Source organism: Egretta garzetta, unplaced genomic scaffold (genome assembly GCF_000687185.1).
Source record: "Egretta garzetta isolate BGI_Z169 unplaced genomic scaffold, ASM68718v1 scaffold29, whole genome shotgun sequence".
Lineage (NCBI taxonomy): Eukaryota > Metazoa > Chordata > Aves > Pelecaniformes > Ardeidae > Egretta > Egretta garzetta.
Window position 1 is genome coordinate 1,311,693 of NW_009260796.1, and position 24,060 is coordinate 1,335,752.

At 38.9% G+C, this 24,060-nt stretch overlaps 2 protein-coding genes across 5 annotated transcripts in view; both read right to left on the reverse strand.

The window, feature by feature from the left end:
* Positions 1-5,117, reverse strand: part of TNFRSF4 (TNF receptor superfamily member 4) — an 18,959-nt gene extending 13,842 nt beyond the window's left edge. For all 3 annotated transcript variants that reach the window (XR_004843022.1, XM_035902130.1, XM_035902131.1), the window contains exon 1: positions 1,348-5,117. Coding sequence is in view for 2 of the 3 variants with exons in the window: in XM_035902130.1 (XP_035758023.1) it covers positions 1,348-1,489 (142 nt within the window). In the remaining variant the exon portion in view is untranslated. The remainder of the gene's footprint in view (positions 1-1,347) is intronic.
* Positions 5,118-6,352: 1,235 nt separating this feature from the next.
* Positions 6,353-24,060, reverse strand: part of SDF4 (stromal cell derived factor 4) — an 18,467-nt gene continuing 759 nt past the window's right edge. Inside the window, exons 2-7 of one of the 2 annotated variants that reach the window (XM_035902133.1) lie at positions 22,819-23,185; positions 13,945-14,081; positions 13,337-13,450; positions 9,528-9,686; positions 8,211-8,386; positions 6,353-6,592 (exon numbers count right to left, since the gene is read on the reverse strand). In XM_035902133.1, the coding sequence (XP_035758026.1) occupies positions 6,416-6,592; positions 8,211-8,386; positions 9,528-9,686; positions 13,337-13,450; positions 13,945-14,081; positions 22,819-23,126 (1,071 nt within the window). In that variant the 5' untranslated portion in view covers positions 23,127-23,185 and the 3' untranslated portion in view covers positions 6,353-6,415. The remainder of the gene's footprint in view (positions 6,593-8,210; positions 8,387-9,527; positions 9,687-13,336; positions 13,451-13,944; positions 14,082-22,818; positions 23,186-24,060) is intronic. The other variant, XM_009646758.2, reaches the window with a different exon arrangement.

Here is a 24,060-nt window from a genome sequence, read left to right on the forward strand (position 1 = left end):
CCCAAGCCTGTAGCGCTGCATGGGGTTCTTGTGACCAAAGTGCAGGACCCGGCACTTGGCCTTGTTGAACCTCATGCAGTTGGCCTCGGCCCATCGATCCAGCCTGTCCAGGTCTCTCTGCAGAGCCCTCCTCCCCTCAAGCAGATCAACACTGCCACCCAGTTTGGTGTCGTCTGCAAATTTGCTGAGGGCACACTCAATCCCCTCATCCAGGTCATTGATAAAGATATTAAACAAGACTGGCCCTAGGACTGAGCCCTGGGGGACACCGCTTGTGACCGGCTGCCAACTGGATTTAGTTCCATTCACCACCACTCTCTGGGCTCGGCCACCCAGCCGAGATTAAATAAATAACCTTAAATCTGAGATTTAAGGTTGAATTTATTCCAGTTGGCATTTCTGAATATACTACTACTGCGTAGCACATCCATTTTGTGTAGTAGACTTCATTACAAAAAGAGAACTATTCTGAAAGATGCACATAAAACCATAGGCGAGATTTTAAGTTGCAACTGCATTAACAGACATGATCTACACTCCCTCTAGGCGTAGTCAATATTGGCTGTACTAACAATAACCCCTTCTGTTAAGGGGACTGCCCTTTGAACAGCTATATTACCCGTTAATTGTTGTTACTCTTCATCATTAAGTCATTTCGATAATGAAATCCCAACTATTAAAGTATTTGAGGTTTGATATTTTGCATTTGTGCTCTTCAATAATGCACTGCCTTCAGAGATACTCAAGATTGTGGAAAAAAAAAATCACACATATGCATGCAAAACCCAGAATTCAGACTCTTTCAGTTTCTACGAGAAAGGAGGAAACAAGTACATTTTCTGTCACGCTAGCTTTGCTAATCTCTGTCTATGAATCAAGTGTATCTTTTTCCTTAGAAAAACACCAAGTCTTAAATAGTATAAACCTTGCTACAAAAGAAAGCTTGAAAAAACATCTTCAGCAACAGAATTAATACCTAAAGTTCGCCATCATTATGCAATATTTCTGAGCTTCTTTATGTGATAGGTAAGGGACAGTAACGTGAATACTACCACCTTTTCTCAGCTAATACTCCCACAATGAAAATACACATTACACATTAAGGAAGCTGAGGCATAGAAATTAAAGAATATGCATCTCTTTCAAAGAAGAGGATTCCTAAGTTTAGTATGTTAGAGAAATAATCTTTGTCAGTCTAGACTGATATAAAAGTCTCCTCATAAAATGCTTTTTTCCATGTTATGCTTCCTATATTTGATTTGCATTTCCATCAAGCTGTTTTCTACCACCTGTAGGTTATTAACTAACAGATATTGCATCAAGCAACATCCAGTGAAAATTACTTACCAGGGGCACAGTCCTTGCAGCACTTTTCTCCAAAACGATATTGATGTTCTTTGCATTTCAGTTCCAAGCAATGGCTAATGGTGACGGCCAGCAGCAAGAACAAAATAGTAGAAAAACACGAATAAAAACCTACAGCTACCATATTGCAGCCCTACTGTCCCAGCAAAATTCTGATAGCGGCAAACTCTTGGAGAACTGATTCTAAACTGCTGGTGACCAGAGCAAATTCATAGGTCAGTTGCTGGGAAATTCCCAGCATGTGCTCCACGCCCCCATCTTTTTTCCCACACCCTACAAACCTGTTTTTTGCAGTTCACAACTAAATTATTCATAGGCAGAAAGACAGCCTACTGAATAGTGTTACAAAAAGATTTATTTTCATAGCCTTAAAATAGAGTGCCTCCAGCCAGGTACATACCTCTCGACACGGTATGAAAGCACAGGCCTTTGAATGCCAGAACTAGAAGAGATGATCCTTGTTATTGTAAAGAGGAGTATTAAAGCAATACAGAGGTAACATCTGAAAACCTTTACGGGTGAGACCCGTAGGTAAAATGAAACATAGCCCACATAGGCTTGCTCCTTAAAAGGCGCAGTACAAACAGATTCTCTCCCCTTGGTCTCACGGCAACGGTAGACCCGTGACTTTTATTGCTGCATAAAAAAAGAATGTTGTTAATACATTTCTCAGGGGGAGTGCGGAATCACAAATCATCAGTCATCTTGATACTGCCCTCAGGAGCTAGCAAAAGCTACAGATGAGAAGCATTTGCAGTCTCCATTTCAACTCTTAATATCAGACTCCCTGCATTGCCATTGAAGAAAAGCAAGCTCCTGACTCCAAAACAGAGACTTTGTGTTACCCCTGGCCATTTGCTCCCACGGAAATAAAAGCTTCCAGCAGACGTGCGCTCTGTGAAAGCAAAGGATGTAATATTCACATACCAGCCATTTTTGATGCCTATTTTGTTCTACAGAAGCATGTTAACTCTGGAATCCAAACCCCCAGAAGGCTTCACCATCCAGCTATGCAACAACGGGACAGCAATGGAGGAGGCTGAATAGCACACTGGCATCGCAGGCTTGCCCTCATCTAACACAAGCACGTAGAGGAAAAAGCAATCACACTAGGAATTAGTGGGTTTAACTTTCCGGGCTTACTAATCAGAATTTTACTAATTCGATCTTATTGATCTAGGATCTAAATTTCAGGTCTTCCAGTTCGAAGAGATTTGACTAAATCTTATGCAAGGCCCAAGTAAAGACATCCTACAGTAGTCAAAGACGTTTTGTTTATGTTAATTAAAAAAACCTAGCCAGTCTTCCCAGACAAAGCAGTTCTACAGCCAATTTACATCTAAATGCAAAGGAGATTTGATTGGAACAGAAGTACATTTGGAATCCTATCAGCCTGCAGCATTTGGGAGGACTGAACATCAGCACCATGGCATGTTTTTTACCCAGAGCTGCTGCTTTTCATTTCTTTCTTAAATTTCTGTAAGACTGTTTAGGAGTGGAAGGAGAGACAGAAGTGAGGTAAAACAGTAACTATTTTTCTACTTCTCCTATTTTCTAAGCATTTTGGAAAACAACTGCTATGGAAAAGTATTTATACCTTAAAGCCATTCTTTCCAAAAGGGAGCAAAGCTGACAGAGCACGTAAACCAAATCAGCTGAACTTCAACTACCTTCACAGTCAGTACCTGGATGCAGGAAATATGCAAATCTCTTCCCACTGTAGTATCAATGCCATTTAAGTGGCTTTACGCCTCATGACTCAGTCATTCCCTCAGCACTATTTAATCAGATTTTTTTTCCCCCCAATTCTCTTTCACAAACAGTAGCAGACTTTACCTATTCAATAAGTCAATTATTATTCAGTAAGAAACTGAAAACGCAAACTCTTACGATGTTCACAAACAAGGTAAAGTTACAAATCTGCTATATACATTTAAACTGAAAACACCCAAATTACCAGAACAGTGATGATGAAGCATTGATATCCTTGTTACTTTAATACAAATTAAATGCTCATTTAATAAAAGCAGTTAGCACACAAATTTCATATACCATCTTGAGAATTCAACTTTTACGTATGGCATCCTTAAGTGTTGCCAGATTCATTTACGTGGCCGCATTCTGCAAGTGAATAGAACAGGGAGAGAAGACAGCAATTATACCACTGCATTTGGCACCTAGCACACTCCTTGGCTGGATTTTCACCAATGCAAATTAACCTCTCTCAAATGCCGCTTTACATTGTCGTGGGAATCACATGTGCCACAGCCTGCTCCCAAAAAATAGCCTGGATGCCTGGTTGTAGTAGGAGAGGAGAGCTTCAGAGTGGTGAGCTGAGCCATGCTATGGGTCAGAAATAAGACCCTCTATTTTATTTAATATAGATGTATCATTTTTTACTATAGATGCTTATCCTAGATATACTATACAAGGTTTTGAATTCTAGAAACATGAACCTTTGTCCACAAGAGAGTAGCACTCAGATAGCAAGTCCTATAAACAGCAGGCGGATTGTTTGTGTACATGAAAAAAAACCCAAAACATAAAGAACATGGAACTCAAAACTAGAGCTTAATAAAAGGCTTTAAAGAAGTCACTAGATTCCTTACGGATTACAGGCAAGTAAGGGCTCCCCTATGGGAAAGGGCCGACAAGAAACTGAGAAAGACTGAGTGCATATAAAATATTAGAATAGACAAACTAGAATAGTTTGAACTTCTAAAATTCCAAGACAGGAATAATCTCAGGTACCTCCAAATCTCACCATGCAGTCCACTTTATCCTTACAGTCATTAGTTATGTGATCCTGATTCCTGGCAGAGAAAAACAAAACGCATTAGGGTACACAACTGCATGCATACATTAAAAATGAATTTTTCACATTGGTTCCTCAAGTTTCAGATTTATCAGGTGTGTGGCAAATAACTGCAACAACAGTACATACTTCAACATTTTCGCAATTGCTAGCTAAATACTCTTACCTTGTATTTTAAAGGGATTCCATGCTCACATTATCAGAAGATAAAACTGAGTATGCATAATCTTCACCTCTGGTGACAGATAAAGTTCCAAATTTCATCACCATATTTCAGTTGCTCAGGAATCCCTCTGCAAACCAGCGCTTGCTTTCTGAGCACCAGGTTGTGACAAGATACAACTTGTCCGCTCAAATTACATCTAAATAATTGATCTGTGCAAACAACTAGAGTGTAATACAAGAATGCAGTCAGGACCTTTAGAGAATTATCAACTAATATTGCTAAAACTTCTGTCTTAACTAGACTGCAAACAACCACATTGCAGAACTGTATGCTTACATGTATAATTTTGTGTTAGTTTGAAGTGCAGGTCATTGCGTATTTATGAAGCCTTAGTTAAAACAGCAAAGTAAAGCCTAGATACTTGCCAATTAATCTAAACCAGCCATACCTATGACTTCTGCTAAGCACCACCTTTTTAGACACAGGATTTTGTTTTGAACATCTCCAGATTCTAGTCGTATTAAAACCTCACCACCCTGCAATCAAGTACACGTGGGGCATTGGTAGAGGGGTGGAAGGTAGCAGGGGCTGACAAACGCAGCAGGTGGTCTAAGCTCATTTTAACATGAGATTATCAACTGAATTTATCCCTGTCTTACAGTTCTTTCTAAAGCGTATTTTGTCTGTCCTCTGAAGAGTTTCGGTTTTTCTTACTCACTGACAAGCCTAAAAACAGCAACATTTCCAAAGCACGGAGAAAAATATTTAATGAAAAAAGGTATATGTATATAAAAAGACTCTGATACAAGCCATTTAACAAAAAAAAAAAAAAAAAAAAAAAAACAAAAACACACAACAAAAACAAAACCCACAAACACACAACCCAGAGGGAATACTTAAACAGAAACGGACAGCAATACTTATATTTACATTATATTAAGAGAATAAATTTAATCAAATATAACATCTCACTTGGATTTTCAGACAACCCTTCGGAAAGAGGGGTTTTTACAGCAAAGATGGAACCAGAGTAAAAATAAATTTTCTATTTTAGACAGTAGTGGATATGACCCTTGTGTTGCAAGATGCTTTCAGAGATTACCCAAAACCAGACTGATTAAAAAGCTTTCCAAATGCTGAATGTACATTGCTCTGGCAAAAGCAGTTCAAAAGCAAAGCCTGTATTTCCCCCAGCTTCATTATTCATGAGTTCATCAGCATTATTAATTTGCACAGAGGCAAGTAATTATACTACTTTTAACAGGAATTTTAGTTCAGTAATAATTACACACCTAGATGAATCCCACTGCTCTGTCCAACACCTTTAAAACCACAAAGAAACCTTCCCCATTGTTTCATTTTAGAATAAAACTTGATTTTTTAAGACATAAGCAATCTCAAACCGCTCACATTCCCAGTGCAGCTGCAAACACAAAACCTGTCACACAGGTTTTTTTTTTAAAGTAGATGCAGAAGAGTTTCTCTGTAACATTTAAAATAAATTCTTCCCCACAGCTTCTAAAGATAGTTCAGAGATGGAGTGAGAACTTGTATTAAATTCTCAACAATACGTAAGTAGGTTGAGATGCACTGAGAAAAATACTAGAAGTTTAGCCAATCAGCCTAAGTATGGATATTCTCACGAGGTCAGAACACACGTATTTGAACCACAATCCCCTTTACAAAAGCCAACATCTTTCAGAGTTATTTGTGATTTCCATAGATCAGCAGCTATGAGGGCAACAAGAAGAGTTAAATATTTAAGAAGCCTCCACCAAACATCATTAGCCAAAAGCAGCTGAAACTTCAGTACAAACCAGGGCAAACTGATGTAGTCCAGTACCTGCCCCATTATTCATGGACTTTTTTTTTTCCCCTCATACCAAAGGCAACAGAACTGTAGATCTTACGTATGGACGGAAGTTTGTTTTAAGTCTAGGACAACACACTGTAGGCATAGAACACAGATAGCAGCAAAGTAACTTTCTGTCTGTTTGGGAGTTGGATTTTTTTTTTTTTCTTTTTTGAAAGCAAGAAAGTGCTTCAGAGCTCTGGAAAACTGAGCAGGATCAGAACTCCTCATGGACATTCCGTGCATAGTCCATAAGCTTGCTGCCGGTGAAGTATTCACTGTATTTCAGGATCTCCTCCAGCTCCAAGTGATGGTTTTGATTTTCATCTGCTACCGCTATCATTTGCTTCGCTTCATTTAGGGCATTGTATTCATTCATAGGATCCATATATTCCTAAAACAAGTCAGAAAATAATTTTCAATCACTAAGCACACATTTCCACACATCAGAATTATGAACTTTAGCTCTATGTAAGCTTCAGCAATTATGAGACCAACATAAGCCATCCCAAAGTGAACTTAAGCCATGGAAAAAAGTGTTAGCACATCTTTTTAACAGGCTTACATCTACCTCCTAGCTATTTTTCCATTCATTGCTTCCGTGCCTGTTCTAACAGAAACCTAGATTTTCTCAGCTTATGCCAGTGTCTACAATAAAAATATTTGTGACATTTTGGTTGCAAACTAAACTCACTATCAAATCTGGTGGTTTTTATGAAGAAATACCAACTCAAAATTAAAAAGTGGCACACTGTCAATCTGCATGACCTACATTTTCTTGTTTCTGGAGATAATCTTTTTAGAACACGTTCAATTTAGAACTTTGTTATTCCATTTTAAACCACCAGGCAGACATTACAAAGGTCAGAAGTCTCAGAAACAAAGCATTTTGCTCCTTCACCTAACTTGAAATAGATTAAGTTTTCAAGCAGCGCGCTTCAGTTCATGACATAGAAGACTCAAGATTATCTTCAATTTCCTCCCAGAAAATGTGACATATATGTGCGTGCATCTCTGTGTGTATACATATACAAAGACTTCACAGATAAAACAGCTATTTCTAAAAGAAAATTCTCAGTAAAAAGACTATTAACATTGTCTGTGTCACAATATAACTGTTTACCTGTACTACCACTATCGTTCATATCCACATATTTGCATACTGAGAAAGTTAGGAACTTTAGCATTCATCCTTTCTCAGGGAGACGACCAACATTTTAGAGGTTCTCCTTTCACACTGCCTATGCTTCAGTTTGAATTCTGCTAGTCAAAGTACATTCTAACATACAGAAAGGAAGAAAAGACAGAAATGAGCCACAAGCCTCCTCCATTGGCCACCAAAAGGCCACAACTACAGGGTGCAAAATATTTCATGTTGTTCGGTAGACCCTTCTGCAGACGGAATTATTAGAAGGAAGCCTTACTTCTGCAAATCAAAGTCCAAAAAGGCCACAAACCAGAATCCACACTTGCAAATAATAATCTGTTTTTTTTAAAAAAAGAAAAACACTCTGAAAGACAAGAGATCTCTGCTATTTTCTAGGCTACTGGGGCCCCAGGGCTTGTTGGTCGTTGGGTTTTTTTGGTTTGGTTTTGTTTTTCTTTTTTTTTTTTTTCTCAATGAATATATAGGTTGCCGGTTACTCCTTTTGCAACTGAAAGTATGATTCATTGTCCCATTAACTAGCGCACCTATGAGTCTATGACTTGCTTTCATGCACTCCATATCCATACAAGTGTCTATGTGACAAAAAAACCCTAAAAAAGCATACCTATGAATAACAGTTATGCTAGGAAAACTCCCCCTCCTCTAACAAACAGCCTAAAAACGCTATCTGCAAGCGCTGTAGAACACCACCATAATCCAAACTTTTGTAAAGGCGGCACACACACCGTACTGTTAATTCAAATATTTTTGGACCTCACATTCTCTAAAGCAGTTTCAATTCTGTATTTAAAAACCAACTATTGGTTTTAAAAACACTAGAACTAACTACTTGAGGAAGACTTACCTCTAGCTCTTCCATTGTGACAATACCATCATGGTTAGCATCGATTACCTCCTCAAATTCCTTCCTTCTGTCTTTCACCCAGTCATCATCAATATCTTGAGCTTGCTGGTTCTCTACAGTACCCACAGGTAATGAAATGAACTCTGAAAGGGTAAGTTTCTTATCTCCGTCTTGATCTACAAGAGAAATACATAGTAACTGAAAAGTATTTGCTTAGTGCCCATTAAAAATGAGAAATTCCTTCATGTCAGAGATGTCATTCCTACAGTCTGTCTGGTTTCAGCAGTGCACAATCCTGACCCAGCAGAAAGAACACTTACCATTTATACCTTTGGTTAGCCAAAAACTCTCTGCACATATGCAATGTTTTATAAGGCTAAAAACCATACACTAATCAATATACTAAACAAAAAGAATTTTACTGGTCCTGAAGGACACACTAGGTGGCAACCTGGGCTTTTTTTGTTTTTTAATTGTTTGTTTATTCAACAGTCTACTGCAACAGAAATTTTCTTCCAGCTGTATGCAGTCTCTCCTTGTATTAGCGCTCAGGTAAATTAACCCTCATAAAACACTGCACAGTGGAGTTGTTCTGTCTGCGTGTGTCACACTCAATTTTCACTGAAAACTCTTCATATTTATAATATTACTTAAGCAAACAACCAGAAAAGTCATAGCTCTTCATATCTCTTTTTTTTTTAAATTCAGATGTTCTAGCAGTTTTAAATATGCAACACACTTGACTCAATATAAAAAAAACCAAAAACTCATGTGTGCCAATAATTATGAATTTAAAAAAAAATAATAATTTTCTTAGAAACTTCAACCATTTATTTCCACATTCATGACTGTACGCCACATGGTTGTGTACTGGGAAAGTACAAAGCAATTAACGCCCTCCTGACAGAACATACATATCAATATATTTTATAGTATTTTACTATTAATCAAACCTTTTCTACTATTGCTATAGTGACCCTACAATGCAGCACCACCTGGGTGAAATAGTGTCAGCTGATGATCTTTGTATGAAATACTCAGAATACCTTTCTAACATATAATGTTGCGCTGCTCCTTAACAACCAGAGGCTAAATTTAGTCTTGAGAAATACACAAACAACTCCATAGAGATGTCAGCATTTTAGCTAACAGTTTGTTTTTCTTACTCATCACATTAGAAAATGTGTAGAAGAGAGGAAACAAGATGTGCCAAAATTTCAGATTAACCCATGACAGAGCAGTGACCTAACAACATCTACCCAATAAAATAGTTTGCAAGTAAACAACTCCTAAGAAATGTGTTTTAAAATAGCATACCCAAATCTCGGATGATTTCTTTCACCATGAATTTCAGCATTCCCCTGCTATGTTCTGGATGAAGAAAGGACAAGAATTCTTCTTCATTCAACAACAGATCAGGAGGCGGGTTGTCAGCTTGATACCACCGATCCTTCAGGTTATCTAAAACTTCCTGTGCTAGAAATTTAAGAAAAAGATTTAAGCTATCATGTTCTATTTACTTAAAGTTCTTAAAACATACTTTCCCTTGTTACTCAATTGTTTAGACAAGGACGACCTATGAACCACTTACTTTACACTTCAACTCCCAAGAAAAGCAGGTGCTGAGGTGAAACAAAGCAGTTAGTCTCATCTAGTTTGTGCTGAAACTCTAGGAAAGATCCTTTAATAGAACAACTGAACTGAAATTAGGAGATGAAAATAAAGATTTACATACACCTGTTTCAAAACTTCAATTCAACAAGGGAAGAGTATTGTCCTCGCAGTATTGTTAGTTGGTTTTGGTAGGAGGTATGAATAATCCAACTTTGTTCAGTACTTGTTGCTCCCATTTCTTATTTTCACTGAAGCCCACTACCAACAGCAATCTTTCACCTGCCTGAATACCAGTGGAACCTTTTTTCTGAACAAATAATTTTTGTTTTCTACTTCAAACCAGTCCTGCGCATTGAGATAGCCAAAACATTCTTCAAATTCTAAATATTCTTCAGACTCACTATCTCCATGTATTGCAATTGTGACATTGCACACTTAGTTAATATCTACAAGAAAGAAGTGTCAACCAATTCTTTTCCTACCCAAATAACAACCACAAAACAACAAATCCTTTAATGTTTAGCGTGTTTACTTCTAAGACTAAATAATGCGACTATCATTAAATCTAGAAAGATGCTTCTGATCTGTGAAGCACAAGTGTACTAGCGCTTTGGCTAATAGCACTACACAGGTTTATTCTACTCTACAGCACTTGTTAAGTTGACCACAGGTAAGAAAGTATTCTTCGCCAACACAGTGGTTCCAAGCATGAGCAAGGGGACGCATTTTATTACTCCAATGTTACAACACAACTTTTCTTATTTTAACTTGGCATTTCTTAATACAACATTATCTAAACCAAACCCAGTTGTATTACTGTTTTGAACATTTTTTAGGTATGTTGAAGCTCACAGGATTTGAGTTAATTAAAATGGTACAGTGATCGACCACAAAGTGATGATCGAATTATGCATACTGCACACAATTTAGGTACAGCGTTTTTTTCTCCAGCCACGCTGCACTTCCAGATAGCACCCTCACAACCCACAAAACTACATATATGAATTAAGCTTAAGAATTGTATTCAACAGATTGTGAAAAAGAAAAATAAAAGCCTAGTTTTTACAGCAATCAACAATGCATTTCAATGGACAGCTGTTCTTTACAAAGCATCTAACTGAAAAGGCAGAATAAGCAAAGCCATAAAGCAGAGGACAAGGGAAGCTACAAAGAGACTTCTGCCCTGCCTCTCCTCCTCCCTTCTTCCTTTGCCTTGTCAAAGTCACAGAATTTAAAAGAATCACCTACTCAGAGAGAACTTACATCCTTAGACTCAAATACATCATCCGGTATTTCAGCCTAAAAACGTGATTCATTGTAACTATGAGAGATTTAAGAGGGTAGCTCTACAAAAGAAAGTTTGGAAACATCAAGAACAGAAGCTAAGCACAGCACCATGAAATGCATTTAGTTTTCAGTTACTTAAGGACATGAGTACTTATTACTCCTTTTAGCTACCTTGTCTATTCTTTACCAGAAAGCACTCTGACTTCAGACCTTAACGCTGCGTATGTTTTAGTTATCACTGTAATTTAATAAAGGGAAATATTTTTGCTGCAAGAAGCAAATGCAAGTTGAAGAAGAAGATACTTCAGCAGAACAGATACTTCAGCACCAAAATCACTTTACATTTCCACTTCCATTTCATCTTAAAAAGTGCTTGTCTGCATGGTATAAGTGAATTTTTCCTAAACTCAACTGAGAATCATAATTTCTACATGAGTTTCCACTAAAACCATGCATCTGATTTGAAGAAAAAAACCACCCTGCAACACACAACATGAATATTATGTGCACCTAGTGGTCCTGAACATAACCGAACAGGAAAAAAATACCTGTATAAAGTATTCTTTTTCTAGTGTAGGCATTTTCTAAATGACACACTGGAAAAAAAACCTGTCTGTAGCACAGCCTGCTATCTGCAAAATACATTAACAAACACAAATCTGAAGCATTTGCTTTTCACAAGTTTTAAAAACACTGAAAGGCTACAGTCTTCAGATAATAAACTTTCTTCTTAATTTAAGAAACTATCATAAATAGTTCCTGCATGCTTTTGGTTGTTGAGTTACAAGAGGAAAAAAAACCCAACGGTCGCTGCTAGTTGCAGTGAAAAGTTAAGTCTTCACTGGATGTTTTTTTGTGAAGAGTGAAGAAATCCTTCAGAGTCATAATATGAATCTCAGGGCAAGTTTGTAAATAGCAAGTTTTAGTTATATCAAGGACACAAGCAAACACAGAATAATCAAATCACTTGCTTATGGTTTTCCAGTGTAGCCAACCCCAAATGTTAGAAGTCACAAGTCAATCTCCCTTCCCCTAACTTTCTTACTCAGTCTTAAACGAAACTCAACTGTCGGTCATCAGTTGAAAGCATCATTATCTGCATAAATTACATGAAGTTGTGTCCCTAGTTTTGGCCTGGCATCTAAACTGTAGCATGCTTCTGCACAAGACTCAGAACATGCCTTAAGATCCACACGTTCAGTTATTTTTTATTATACAGACCAAAAAAAGAGTACTTCTACACTGCACTAGAGTATGAAAATAAGTTTTGCCTATCATCCTCAGGAAGCGGTAGATAACCAATTTGATTTTCCCAAACAAGTCTTATTACCTAGGTAGAAAAATGATTATGCACACACTTCCCTTATTCAGCAAATGTGTTATCTGATGAGCATTCCTGTAAACTGTAGTTAACCACACTGCCATAAAACACACTGCACAGGTGTTTTCCCTGCCATAAAATTCAAAGGCCCATTTGCATTTTAGTTGCTTTTTGATAAATGGAAAATATAACATAACCCATTTTTAAATGACTAATTCCTGCAAGGAAAGTCTAAGGCTTCATGTTTTACTTAACAGTAAATTTAAATGCTTTTAGACGGGGGGGAGCAGGGAGATTACTCTGTTAAGAGTTGCCATATTTATACCAAGCCAGATTCAAATGAAAGTTTCAAAAGTAATAAGGAAGAAATGATCAATCTCACTAACCTAAAGAATCAATCTCTCTCTATAGAGATCTTAAATGAAACAGGAAAAAACCTCCTGCTATTACCTTCTAGTACACTTTGCAGTGCCTAAGCACATACCCATTTAAATACAACACTGTTTGGCACCTACACCCCTCAATTTTAGAACAGGAATTGTGTATAGCAGCTCCTTTTCATTTGGAGCAACAGGGGACCCAGTTCCCACATTAACAACACAACGGTCCACAGACAACACGGGTCTGGCAAGTTTTAGCAGACTGTTAAATAACTGAAAACTATTCAAACAAGCAGTAACAAATAAGCAACCCGGATTTTTCAGTGTTAAATATTTACATCAAGAGTGTTGGGAAGGCAGATTTGAGTTGGAAAGAAGCCTAGTATTTCTGTCTTCTGACTTACACATTCTACATTTGTGTAGAAGCAGAACAACAACTAAAACATTCATATTAAGAACAGTTTTGACATTCAGACTTCAGGAAAGTAAAAAAAAAAAACAACACGCCAACAGTCTGCACTTACTTTCTTCATCTATTTTCAACTCTTCATTGTTTCTGATCTTCTCTGCAATCTCTTTTTCATTAAAGCCCTTACTTGCCAAAAATTTAACTTTATATTCATCCCAGGACACATGGCCTGTAAGAAAGAGCCACATCTCAGACATGACATAGTATGCTTAAATGATGAACTTTTGGTCTCATTACTTAAAAACAGCATGTGCTAAAATATTTTGGTTCAGCACTATAACCATCACACTAAGCTTATGAATGGCAATATGAAAACTATCACCTGAGTCACTTTTATGTTTCTTTATACCAGACAGGCCTTGTGAAAATAACCTATTTATGTCACCATCCTCACCCCATCCCTGGCAGAACCACTTGACTTGTTACAATTTCCTATGACCACAAGTTAAATAACATAATAGTCAACATGTAACTACAATGCTGACTGGAGCACATTACTACTTTGCTCTGTTGTCTTCTGGACAGATCAAAACTCCTGTGATTACTTGCAGTCCAAAGGAACTTGGGAGTTTGTCACAGCACATCTGAAGAGCAGCCAGTAAGTTTGGCTACTAGCAACTGACTTAAGATGTCATCAATAGATGGAGGAATCGTTCATCTTACCATCACCATCAGGGTCCACAGCTCGGAAGTGCATTTTATTCTCTTCCACAGCTTCCTGGAAATGTTCACCTGTCTTTTCCATGATCCAGCGCTGCATCTCTTTCGCACCTATTTTTTTATCATTATTTATATCCACCCTATGGATGAATAACAAACAAGATTTAGATTTTCGGGGGGGGGGGGGGGGGGGGGATGAGGGTGAGGTATATTTTTAGATTCCAAATTAAATACTTTATTCAACAACAACAAACCAAAGTTGCTATAGAAAGGAGTGTATCTATAACCCTCTCTGAGAAATTGTACATTCTTTGAACTACAGAGTAAACAAGTAGCAAGTTTGCCATTTGTTTCATAATTAAATTTAAGTAATTACAATATCTAGGTCGCTACTCAGTGAAAAACATTCAGCCATACTTCACTTTGCTGTAAGTTAACTCATTTCAATATTATGGTTTTGAGTAAAATTTTTAAGTAGAAGAAACCACAAATACATCACTCACGGCACATTAGTTCATTTCCTATTGGTTCAGAATTGTTAACTGCCAGTTGCTGCAGACTTTCACTACTTTGAAACATTTCTTCTCTAACATTCTCTCAAACCATTAACTCCTTCTGGAATCATGGAATCACTTTGGTTGGAAAAGACCTTTAAGATCATCGAGTCCAACCTTGAACCTAACCCTGCCATCCCACCACTAAACCCTGTCCCTAACCACCTCATCCATCCTTCTTTTAAATACCTCCAAGGATGGGGACTCTACCACCTCCCTGGGCAGCCCATTCCAGAGCCTGACAACCCTTTCAGTGAAGAAGTTTTTCCTAATATCTAACCTAAACCTGCCCTGGCGCAGCTTCAAACCATTCCCCCTCGTCCTATCATCTGTTACCAGGGAGAAGAGGCCGACCCCCACCTCACTACAGCCTCCTTTCAGGTAGCTGTAGAGGGCGATCAGGTCTCCCCTCAGCCTCCTCTTCTCCAGACTAAACAACCCCAGTTCCCTCAGCCGTTCCTCGTATGACTTGTGCTCCAGACCCCTCACCAGCTTGGTTGCTCTCCTCTGGACATGCTCCAGCAATGCAACATCCTTCTTGTAGTGAGGGGCCCAAAACTGAACACAGTATTCGAGGTGCGGCCTCACCAGCACCGAGTACAGGGGCACGATGACTTCCCTTGTCCTGCTGGTCACACTATTCCTGATACAAGCCAGGATGCCATTGGCCCACTTGGCCACCTGGGCACACTGCACAGGACATCTAAGTCCTTTTTACCTTGATCTTCCAAGATGTCTGAAGCTTACTGATCAGCTGCCTTCCTGTGTCTGCCTAGACCACACCACAACTGTCGTGACCATTAAAAACAATTAAAATACAATGTGAATAACCTTTGTGCAAGGACTCTCAAACTATTTAATACTTTGACTGTAGTACTTGTAACTGGAAAAAAAAAAAACCCAACAAACAAACCAAGTTTCCTCTATTACACCTTGATCACTGATAACACATAACAGCTGATAGTTTTTAATTCTTAACACATTTAAAAGTTCTGCACATACATTTGCTCTCCACTAGGCTTCCGAGTTGTCAGGCTCACTTTGCTTTGTCAGAGGATATGCTTGTACTCAGTGCTACTGAGCTATGAACTGAACTTTTCCTATCCAACTAAAATGATCAGTAAGTGTCCAACCTGACAATCCACTGCTCTCCTTAACATGCTACCAATACTACTTTACTGTATTAAGATACACTGCCACACCATTAATTCCATTAATATTTATTTCATTAAAAATAAGTTAATATAAAAATTACAGTTGAAGAACAAATACAAAACCAGTAACATGCCACTTTAAAGGGGTTTCTGAGCATATCATTAAGTATTTATTAAAAAAAGATATAACAATGTTTAAAACTGAAAAGACATCACTAACATTTAGGAGGCAAGGTTCTATTTAAAGCATACCAAAACCACTCTTGTTCAAGTTAAAAAAAAAAAAAACAAAACAAAAAACACAATAAAAAACCCCAACTTGACTCTGGCTTTTTTTATCTGTTTGTATCGCTGTCTTAACAGTACTGAAGTGTTATCATTGAAACTAAAGTTATTAAATATGTGATTTGCCTTTAAATGTCAACTAAATGTTAAAAGCTTAAGCAAAATAACAACCCTAGCACTAGTCTACAACGCTTCGCTGTATTAATAAATGCAGTGGTTTTAAATATTGTATCACATCTTACCACAAATGTATGTATAGGCTCAGGATCAGCAACTTTTCAGTATCAATGACAAGACCAGTAAAATGGTCACGTTCCACTCACACCACCTTGCACTTACCAGGTGAGCAAACGGGGGTTTTGATACGGAATTGTGGTGGTGCGTCTTCCCCTCCCCACACACAACCTTTTCTCACTTCAACCACTTTACGACTTCAGGAATTCCTGCCAGACCACAGCCTTTGAGCAGTGAGTTGGTCAGTTAAGCACCCCTTAATTGTACCAGAAACTCCTACCTGGCTGAGGCGGGAGAGGCACCGCATATGCTAGAAACACTGTTTGACTGGTCAAGGCAGGGGACAGAACAAGAAACCACCAGTTACCCCTGACAGCCTTGAAGCACACCAGACCTCAGCTGCAACTAAGCAGAGCAATGCCACGGTCACAGCCTAAGTGGAGCGGTACCATTGTTATAACCCAAGCAAAGCGGTACCACTGTTACTGGGATTTCAGTAATCTCCAGCTGGATTGCAGTCAGGATGACAGTTTACAAGCAAATCATCTCATGACCCTAGAAAACAGCAGTTCAAAGTGAGCCCCTCTGAGCTCTCCTGCACCGCAGTAGCCTGTGACCAGCACCTCCCTCCGAGTGGGACACCTCTCAGAGTTTGCAGGCTCTTAAGTTTGCAAAAATCAGAGGTCCATCACCAAATACCGACAGAGGAGCCTGGGCTGAAACCTTCCACTCCTTAAGGCTCAGCCCCTCAGCCTTTAACAAATGCCAAGATATTTGATGTATTTCACTGAACTCTAGGGGAGGTTTTAATGGGTATACCCTTATATATATTTTTATATATATATATAATGGATATTGTTATGTTTGTGTGTGTATGCATGTGTGAATCAATTTAAGTAGTCTATAGATGAGTGATTTAATTACTAATGCAGTGAATGTTCATTTAGTCAATGATCAAGTCCTGCTAAAAATCTTGCGATCCACTTTAAAACTGTGAGCAAACCTTAAGCTGCTGCTAGACACAATTATCCTTAGACATAAACCATTGACCAAGTCTGGGACTAAGATTGGACCTAGCCACACCTAGACTCCTCCCTGAGACAGTTAGAAAGCAAGGGGGTCTACTCCAAACCTCACAACTCAATGGGAGGGTCTTCCTTCTCCTCTGCATTCACAATCTCTGTGAATCATTCTACCTCAAGTGTAACAACTTCCTTTGTATGCTTTTTCCATGCAGTAATAGAGTGAACCTTGCCATCTTCGAATCTGTAACTATATAATTGTTTTAATTAATTTTGTCGAATCACTTTGTTAATCAACTGATGATTGAGTGCTATTAAAATATCACAATCAAATCCTGTGATTTGCTGTAAAGGCAGAAATAAATGCTAACCCACTACTAAATCAAAATTGTGTAAAGACACTCATTTGTGACAACTTGGCGTAGCGAACAGGATTTGCAACAAGCTTCATGAATTCATTCACGACAGGAATAGGTACTATCAAAAATGAGAAGGGAAAACAAAGCATTTTCCCCTCAACATTTAACATTCTAGTTTCCTTAGATCAAAGCTATCAAACTTACTACTTCCAAGCTGTACTTTCCATCTAAATCACATTGTAACTAGGGAGAAAGGTAGCAAACATCTCATTTATTGCTCTTCTAGCTGATGAAAGTACACTTTTGTTCTACTACAGCAGTTCACAAGTCTGCAATGACTCAGATTTTCATGCCCTTCCCATTCTCTCCCCCATCCTACTGGGAGGGGCGGCTGTGTTGTGCTTCATTGCCAGCTGGGGTTACACCACAACAGTCTTTTTTGGTACCCAACATGGGGCTCGAAGGGTTGAGATAACAACAGATCTGACCAGAGCATGTTAAAATAAATTTGTTAGAAGCATGCATTATATTAGTTTAATAGTTGCTGGTGACAATGTTTTATTTGTTTGCATGGTTGTGTTATGTAAATTCTTACTTGCTGTATATATTTCCTGCAGTGCTCTTTATCACTTCAGGGAGATGGATCAGGATTATTATTTTGCTGTTCTGTGTAACATCATTTTATGGTATGATAATATTACTGGTCAAGAGCCTAATCTGGTATTTGTACATGGTATCGCTATCACCTCCATACCTCAGGTGCCATCTCTCGGAAATTATTAATAATGACACTCTTCACCTTTTCTCCTCTGAGAACCAACCTACAGGGAAGACAGGGGGTTGCTTTCCCCTGCTCTTTCACCCTCCCTTTCTTCTTCAGGCTAGTTACACCAGCTCTCAAAAATTTTGAATATCCCTGGGATGTTCACGCCAGCATGCTCCTATTGCTATGCCTCCTCAATGCATTTCAAGTCTTGTTTAGGGTTAAATAACTATTTTTAAAAATTTACCCAGAGATCTGACCCAAGACTTAGATGGTCACAGGTGGCACGGCAAGTAGAATATGGGCAGGTACTTAGAGAACTTCTCATCTCCAGTGGTCTGGGACTTCACTCCCAAACAACTACAGTATCCTGATGAAGTGATAGAACGCTTGAAATAAAAAAAATGTTAATGTTATGTTATTCCAAAGAGGCACAACTTATTGCACTGTGCTGGGCTCTGGCTAGCATCTACCAAATGCTGGTCGGTATTATGCAGCACCCTCAGGGAAAAGAGAGGGAAAACAAACCAACAGGCATTACTCCAAGCGCCGCAACAGGCACTGCAGCTAAACTAAAGAACCAAGCCATGCCGGTATCAGTCACCCCTACACACAGGAAGAAATATTGGAAGTGGAAGTCAGCTCATTTAAAAAGGGATGAAGTAGCTCCTCCTAGAAGAGAGCAGGAGGAAGAAGCACACTGTCCCACCAGCGAGGAAGCAGGGCCATCACGAGAACAAGAGGAGGAAGAATAATTCCCCATTTTCCCCATGAAGAGAGGTATCCAGTACCTACAGGAATTAGCTGTGCCGGAGGTGATTTATGATGACCTGGACAGCAAACAATTATCCAAAGACGCAGATGAAGTCAAGTGCACACAACCCATGTGGCAAAGTTTGTATGGAGTGCTTATACTAAGTCAAAGACTTGACAGCTCCCCATGCTCTGCCAGTGAGGAGGTACACAAGAAGCTGGGAGGGAGCATAGCCAGGATAGCTGGCCAAAACTGGCCAAAGGGCTATGCCATACCATATGACGTCATGCTCAACATATAAACTGGGGGGGCAGCAATCGGTACTCAGGGACTAACTGGGCATCAGTTGGTGGTTGCATCACTTGTTTTTCTTGGATTTTGTTTCTCTCTCTCTTTCTTTTTGTTGTTTTCCTTTTCATTACAATTTATTATGATTTTATATTATTTCAATCACGAAACCATTCTTATCTCAACCCACAAGTTTCCTTACTTTTGCCCTTCCCATTCTCCCCCCCATCCTACAGGGAGGGGAGGGTGAGCGAGCGGCTGTATGGTGCTTAGTTGCCAGCTGGCATTACACCACAACAGTAATCTAAACCAAAGATACCAAAACAGAAAAGCTTAAAACATCCCCTTCTCCTCATTTTTTATTTTACCTGCTATTGGCCAACATCGGCCGTCATTACGGCATCTTCCCGCCATAGACAGAATGCATATCAGTAGAAATGAATACTGTGTTAGGCTGCGAGAGAAAGCTGAGATTAAGAAAAGGGGCACAGATCTTGCCAAAACCACTTCCTTGTGCAGTGTGAACACAGTCACAGCTGTAAAAGTCTGAGAGCTACACTAACAAGCACTGTGGGATTCAGAACGAGTTCTGATTTAGGAAAGGGTAAGTTCATTACTTGTAAACAAGATGAAAAAACCAAACGTAAAAACCTCCATACATAGCAGTAGTTAACAGAAGGTGTATTTAAGCCTGTGAACTGATGAATGACCAAAGTAATGCACTCAGCTAACACAAAACTTTTAATTTTTAAATCACAGCTAGGGCTGCTGCTAAGTAGCTGAAAACATCAGCAAAATGCAGATGCTAGAAGGATACTCAACTCTCAAACTCACAGAGGTAACTCCAATCACCACAAACACACCCTGATAGAAAGCCACATACATTACATTCTTCTGTACTTGAATTTATCAGTCACGTTCAGTACACGTAATTTAACTTACAAGAGAACTGACCCTTAGAAGCAAGGCTCACCAAATTGAATTCTAGCACCCAATGCCATTGATTTAGCAAAATCAGCGTCGCCATAAATACACTTGATTGCTTTCAATATCCTTCCTCCTTCCCTCCCATCAACACCCACCTGCATAAGCTAAACTACACCGTACAGCAAAAGAATAGAAAAATCTATAGATCCCAGGCTAATTTAAACTATTTATATGGACACTACTGGGTTTTTTGCAATTATGAGAAGTACAACAAGGAAGGATGTCAAGTAAGCCCCTCTCACAGATTTTCTTGACCTAAAGGTGCCTGAACACTTACCCTTGGCAGGGAATGAAGACTGAAAAGATGCACCCAGTATTTTCTGCACCATACCCTAGTTTCACAGGGCAAAGTAGAAGTACTGGTTAATTTGTAAAAAAACACTTCTGTAGACAAGTAAGGCTTGTCCTCCCAGTAAAGAGTGACTTCAGAAACTGAAATACAGAGTATGAAATGCCACTGGCTCTTTCAGTCACATATAGCTCGCTTGTCTAGAAAAACATGGTTTGGAGGGGTTTTCTTCCATGTTTCAACTTTATTTTCAGTAATCCTATTAGACAATAATTTATGCTTTGAATTGACTACTTTCTATCATACTGGCACGCCACAGAATCGCAGCTTTCATTAACTAAAACCACATTGTGTGCCTTCTTTATGTCTTCAGAGAAGATATTTCCAGAGCATCTGGAAGCCTGAGACTTACTAGCTTTTCACAGAAGTTCACAGCGTTTCCTCTTTTCACTCAGCCTTTAAGAGTATGTCCAGAAAGCAACCAAATTCCTCAGAATGCTTCTCTACATTTCTAATCTGATCATCTGACAGAGTGTAATTTTAAGTATCCGAGTGAAGTTGATCTTGAATCCAATTGCTTTAAGCTTCCTAAACCAGCCTCTTTCATAACAAACAGGCAGAAATGAATAGAGTTTACAATCTCTGAATGACAATTTCCTAACCACCAGTTGAATGTTTCCAACAAACATATAGCAATAAAGAAAATGAAATCTTCTAAGCACAATCTTAATATTTGTGTATTTCCTACCAATGAAGTGAGTGGTCTAAATAGTAGACACAGTAATAAAGGATTCTACTCTAAATGAAAAAGGCACTCCAGTTTGCCTATCTGCTTTAGCTACCTTTACTCAGGAGAACACAAGAGAAAAAAAATCCAATGTTGTTATTGATAATTTTTGTGTTAATGAGAAGTTCGCAGAAAAAAAAACCCACCACTTTGTTAAGCCTTCTCATTTTATCTCAAGTATATGTGCGTGCCCGCACCACCATCAGCATTAAGAGCACCAATGTAATTTAAGCCATTCCAATAAAAATAATCCTCCATTGCAAAAATGCAAATAAAGCCAATTCTGCCACCTAGCGTCTAAAAGTATGCACTGATTTTGATTTCCATTTCCCTGATGCTTAGTGACCTCCAAACATCTGACAGTTTATCAGCTGACACAAACCTTATCTAGCACAAGAAGTGCTTTATAAAAGGAAAAATCCTTTAGTGATTAAAAGTGAAGTTAGTATTTTCACACACAGTAAAGAGCTAGATGAAGTCTTCAAAAAGGCTACAAAAGAAAAACTTAATCTTTCTATTCTCATGTTTCATTCTCTTTTTCTAAATTCAAAGGAACTAAATGTTTTGTAACAACACTGCTAACTTAGTGAAGAAAGCGGTCCTGACCATTTCTGAATTCTTGGTATATGCAGTTAGGCATAATTATTTTTAAACTTCAGGTAGTTCATTTGAAACACTCAAATTTTAGACACTTAGCATCTACTCAAAAGTTTTATGAACAGAAAGCAACCATTAGTTTGTTTACCACAGTCTTACCCCATTGCTTGTCTGTCCTTTTTTTTCCCCCTTCTGCCTTTGCTATTGTCTTTTCAGTGTTTTTCCTCTGCATTTATTTGTAGAAGTCAAAATAGAAACAAAACCAAGACCCATATGGAATATAAGACCAAACAATAAATAAGAGACTTAGATTGCCAACTGAAACCAAACTTACAGCAAAGCCAAGCCATAGAGCATACAACTGCTAGAACACAACTGGAACAAACTCCCACCCTCCAGATTCATTGCATGGGAATCCAGCCCTTCCTTACTAATTCCTTGATCTGAAATACAGGTGTGATTGATTATTCATTGAGCCAGGAAACCAGTAAAAAGTAGTATTAATCTTTATACCTCAAGAGGCTATGTAGTGGGTTTTTTTTTTTTCCACATAGAAACAGTATGTTTTGTCATCAATTTTACCAGACCACAGCACCAATCCTGTATACCGATTGCATATCTTGAGAGTCATTCTCACTGAGACTGGTTTATACAGGTATGTTAAACCTTAATAACATGAACACAGTGCTTATAGTATGATGCTCTCCCCCCTCACCATGGCAATTTCTAAACGTTACAGAAAAATTTGCTGATTTTACTCTGAAGATGAGAGTTGCAATGGTTTTGGCAATGTAAAAAACTTACTTTGAAAAGATGACAGTGAGCTTCTTCCTGTTTTTTCTGGGTTCTGAATCTTCGTCAAACTCTTCCATCTCTTTTCCTAGAAAAACTTCTTGATGAAATTCTTTGTTAAGGTGTCCATCCATCTCCATTTTGACCCCATTCAAATGATCTGGGGGCAAGATCTCATTCTCATCTTTACTGTCAGCTGGCTTTTCTTTGAGGGCCGAATTATTTGCAGGCCTTGCATAAACATCCATTAGAAGAAACACAAACAGAAGGGACAAATACAGAGATCCCAAACTGCAGAGAAAGGCCTGTCTTGACATCATTTTTTCCTTGTTATTCAAAATATTGGCTGATTAAACTACTGTGAGCAGATTAAAACGACCTAAAAACAAAAAGGAAAAAGCACATGCAAATTAAACTTCAGAACATTGTGTCACTAATAAAACAGGTCCTAAAATTCAGAAGAACCTACACACACAAGTATTAGCTGTGAGAGAATATAGAAAACTTGTTAAATAATAAATACACGACAAGAAATTAATCTGTGTTAGCTTTCAGTCTGCACAAATGTAACCTCTGTCAGAGGACTTTAAGATAACATCTTTTAAGCGGCCTGGTTCTGCTCTGTTAACTGCCTTTGGGTGTTACGGCATGAGCTGACCTGACAACTGAAACCCAAGCATTTACTGAGAAGTCCAGGCAGGGCACAAAGCACTTAACCATCTGTACGTGCAGCCCAAGCTCCACCGTGGAAACGTCCCTAGCACTGATGCTGTGCTTCCCAGCAAGCTGCAGAAACAGCCACGACGGCAAAACAGTTTACCAGAGATCCCAACAGACACACCCCCACCCCCCCTCCTTTTAGAAAGGCTGAAAGGTGTAAAGGTGGTTTTTTTTTTATTTTTGTTGGTTTTTTTTTTTTTGAAAGAGACGACTAAAGGAAATACGATTACAAACCCCATCACTTAAAGAGGAGCTGGAAACACCCAGGAAATTGCCGGCAGGAAACGCAACCCCGGGGCGGACCTGTCACGACCTGCTCGCTGGGGCGTGAAAACCGCTGCCACATACGAGTTAGCAGATGGCAGGGACAGGGAGAGGGACCACAGCCCAACAGAGAGCGCGCCGAGCAGCACGAACTCCACAGCCCGGCGATGCAGAGCAGAGCCCCGGGCAGGGAGTACCCGCCCAACCCGCGGGCAGGAACCACGGACCGAGCGGCGACGGCGAACTCTCCAGCGGAGAGGGGGAGCCCGG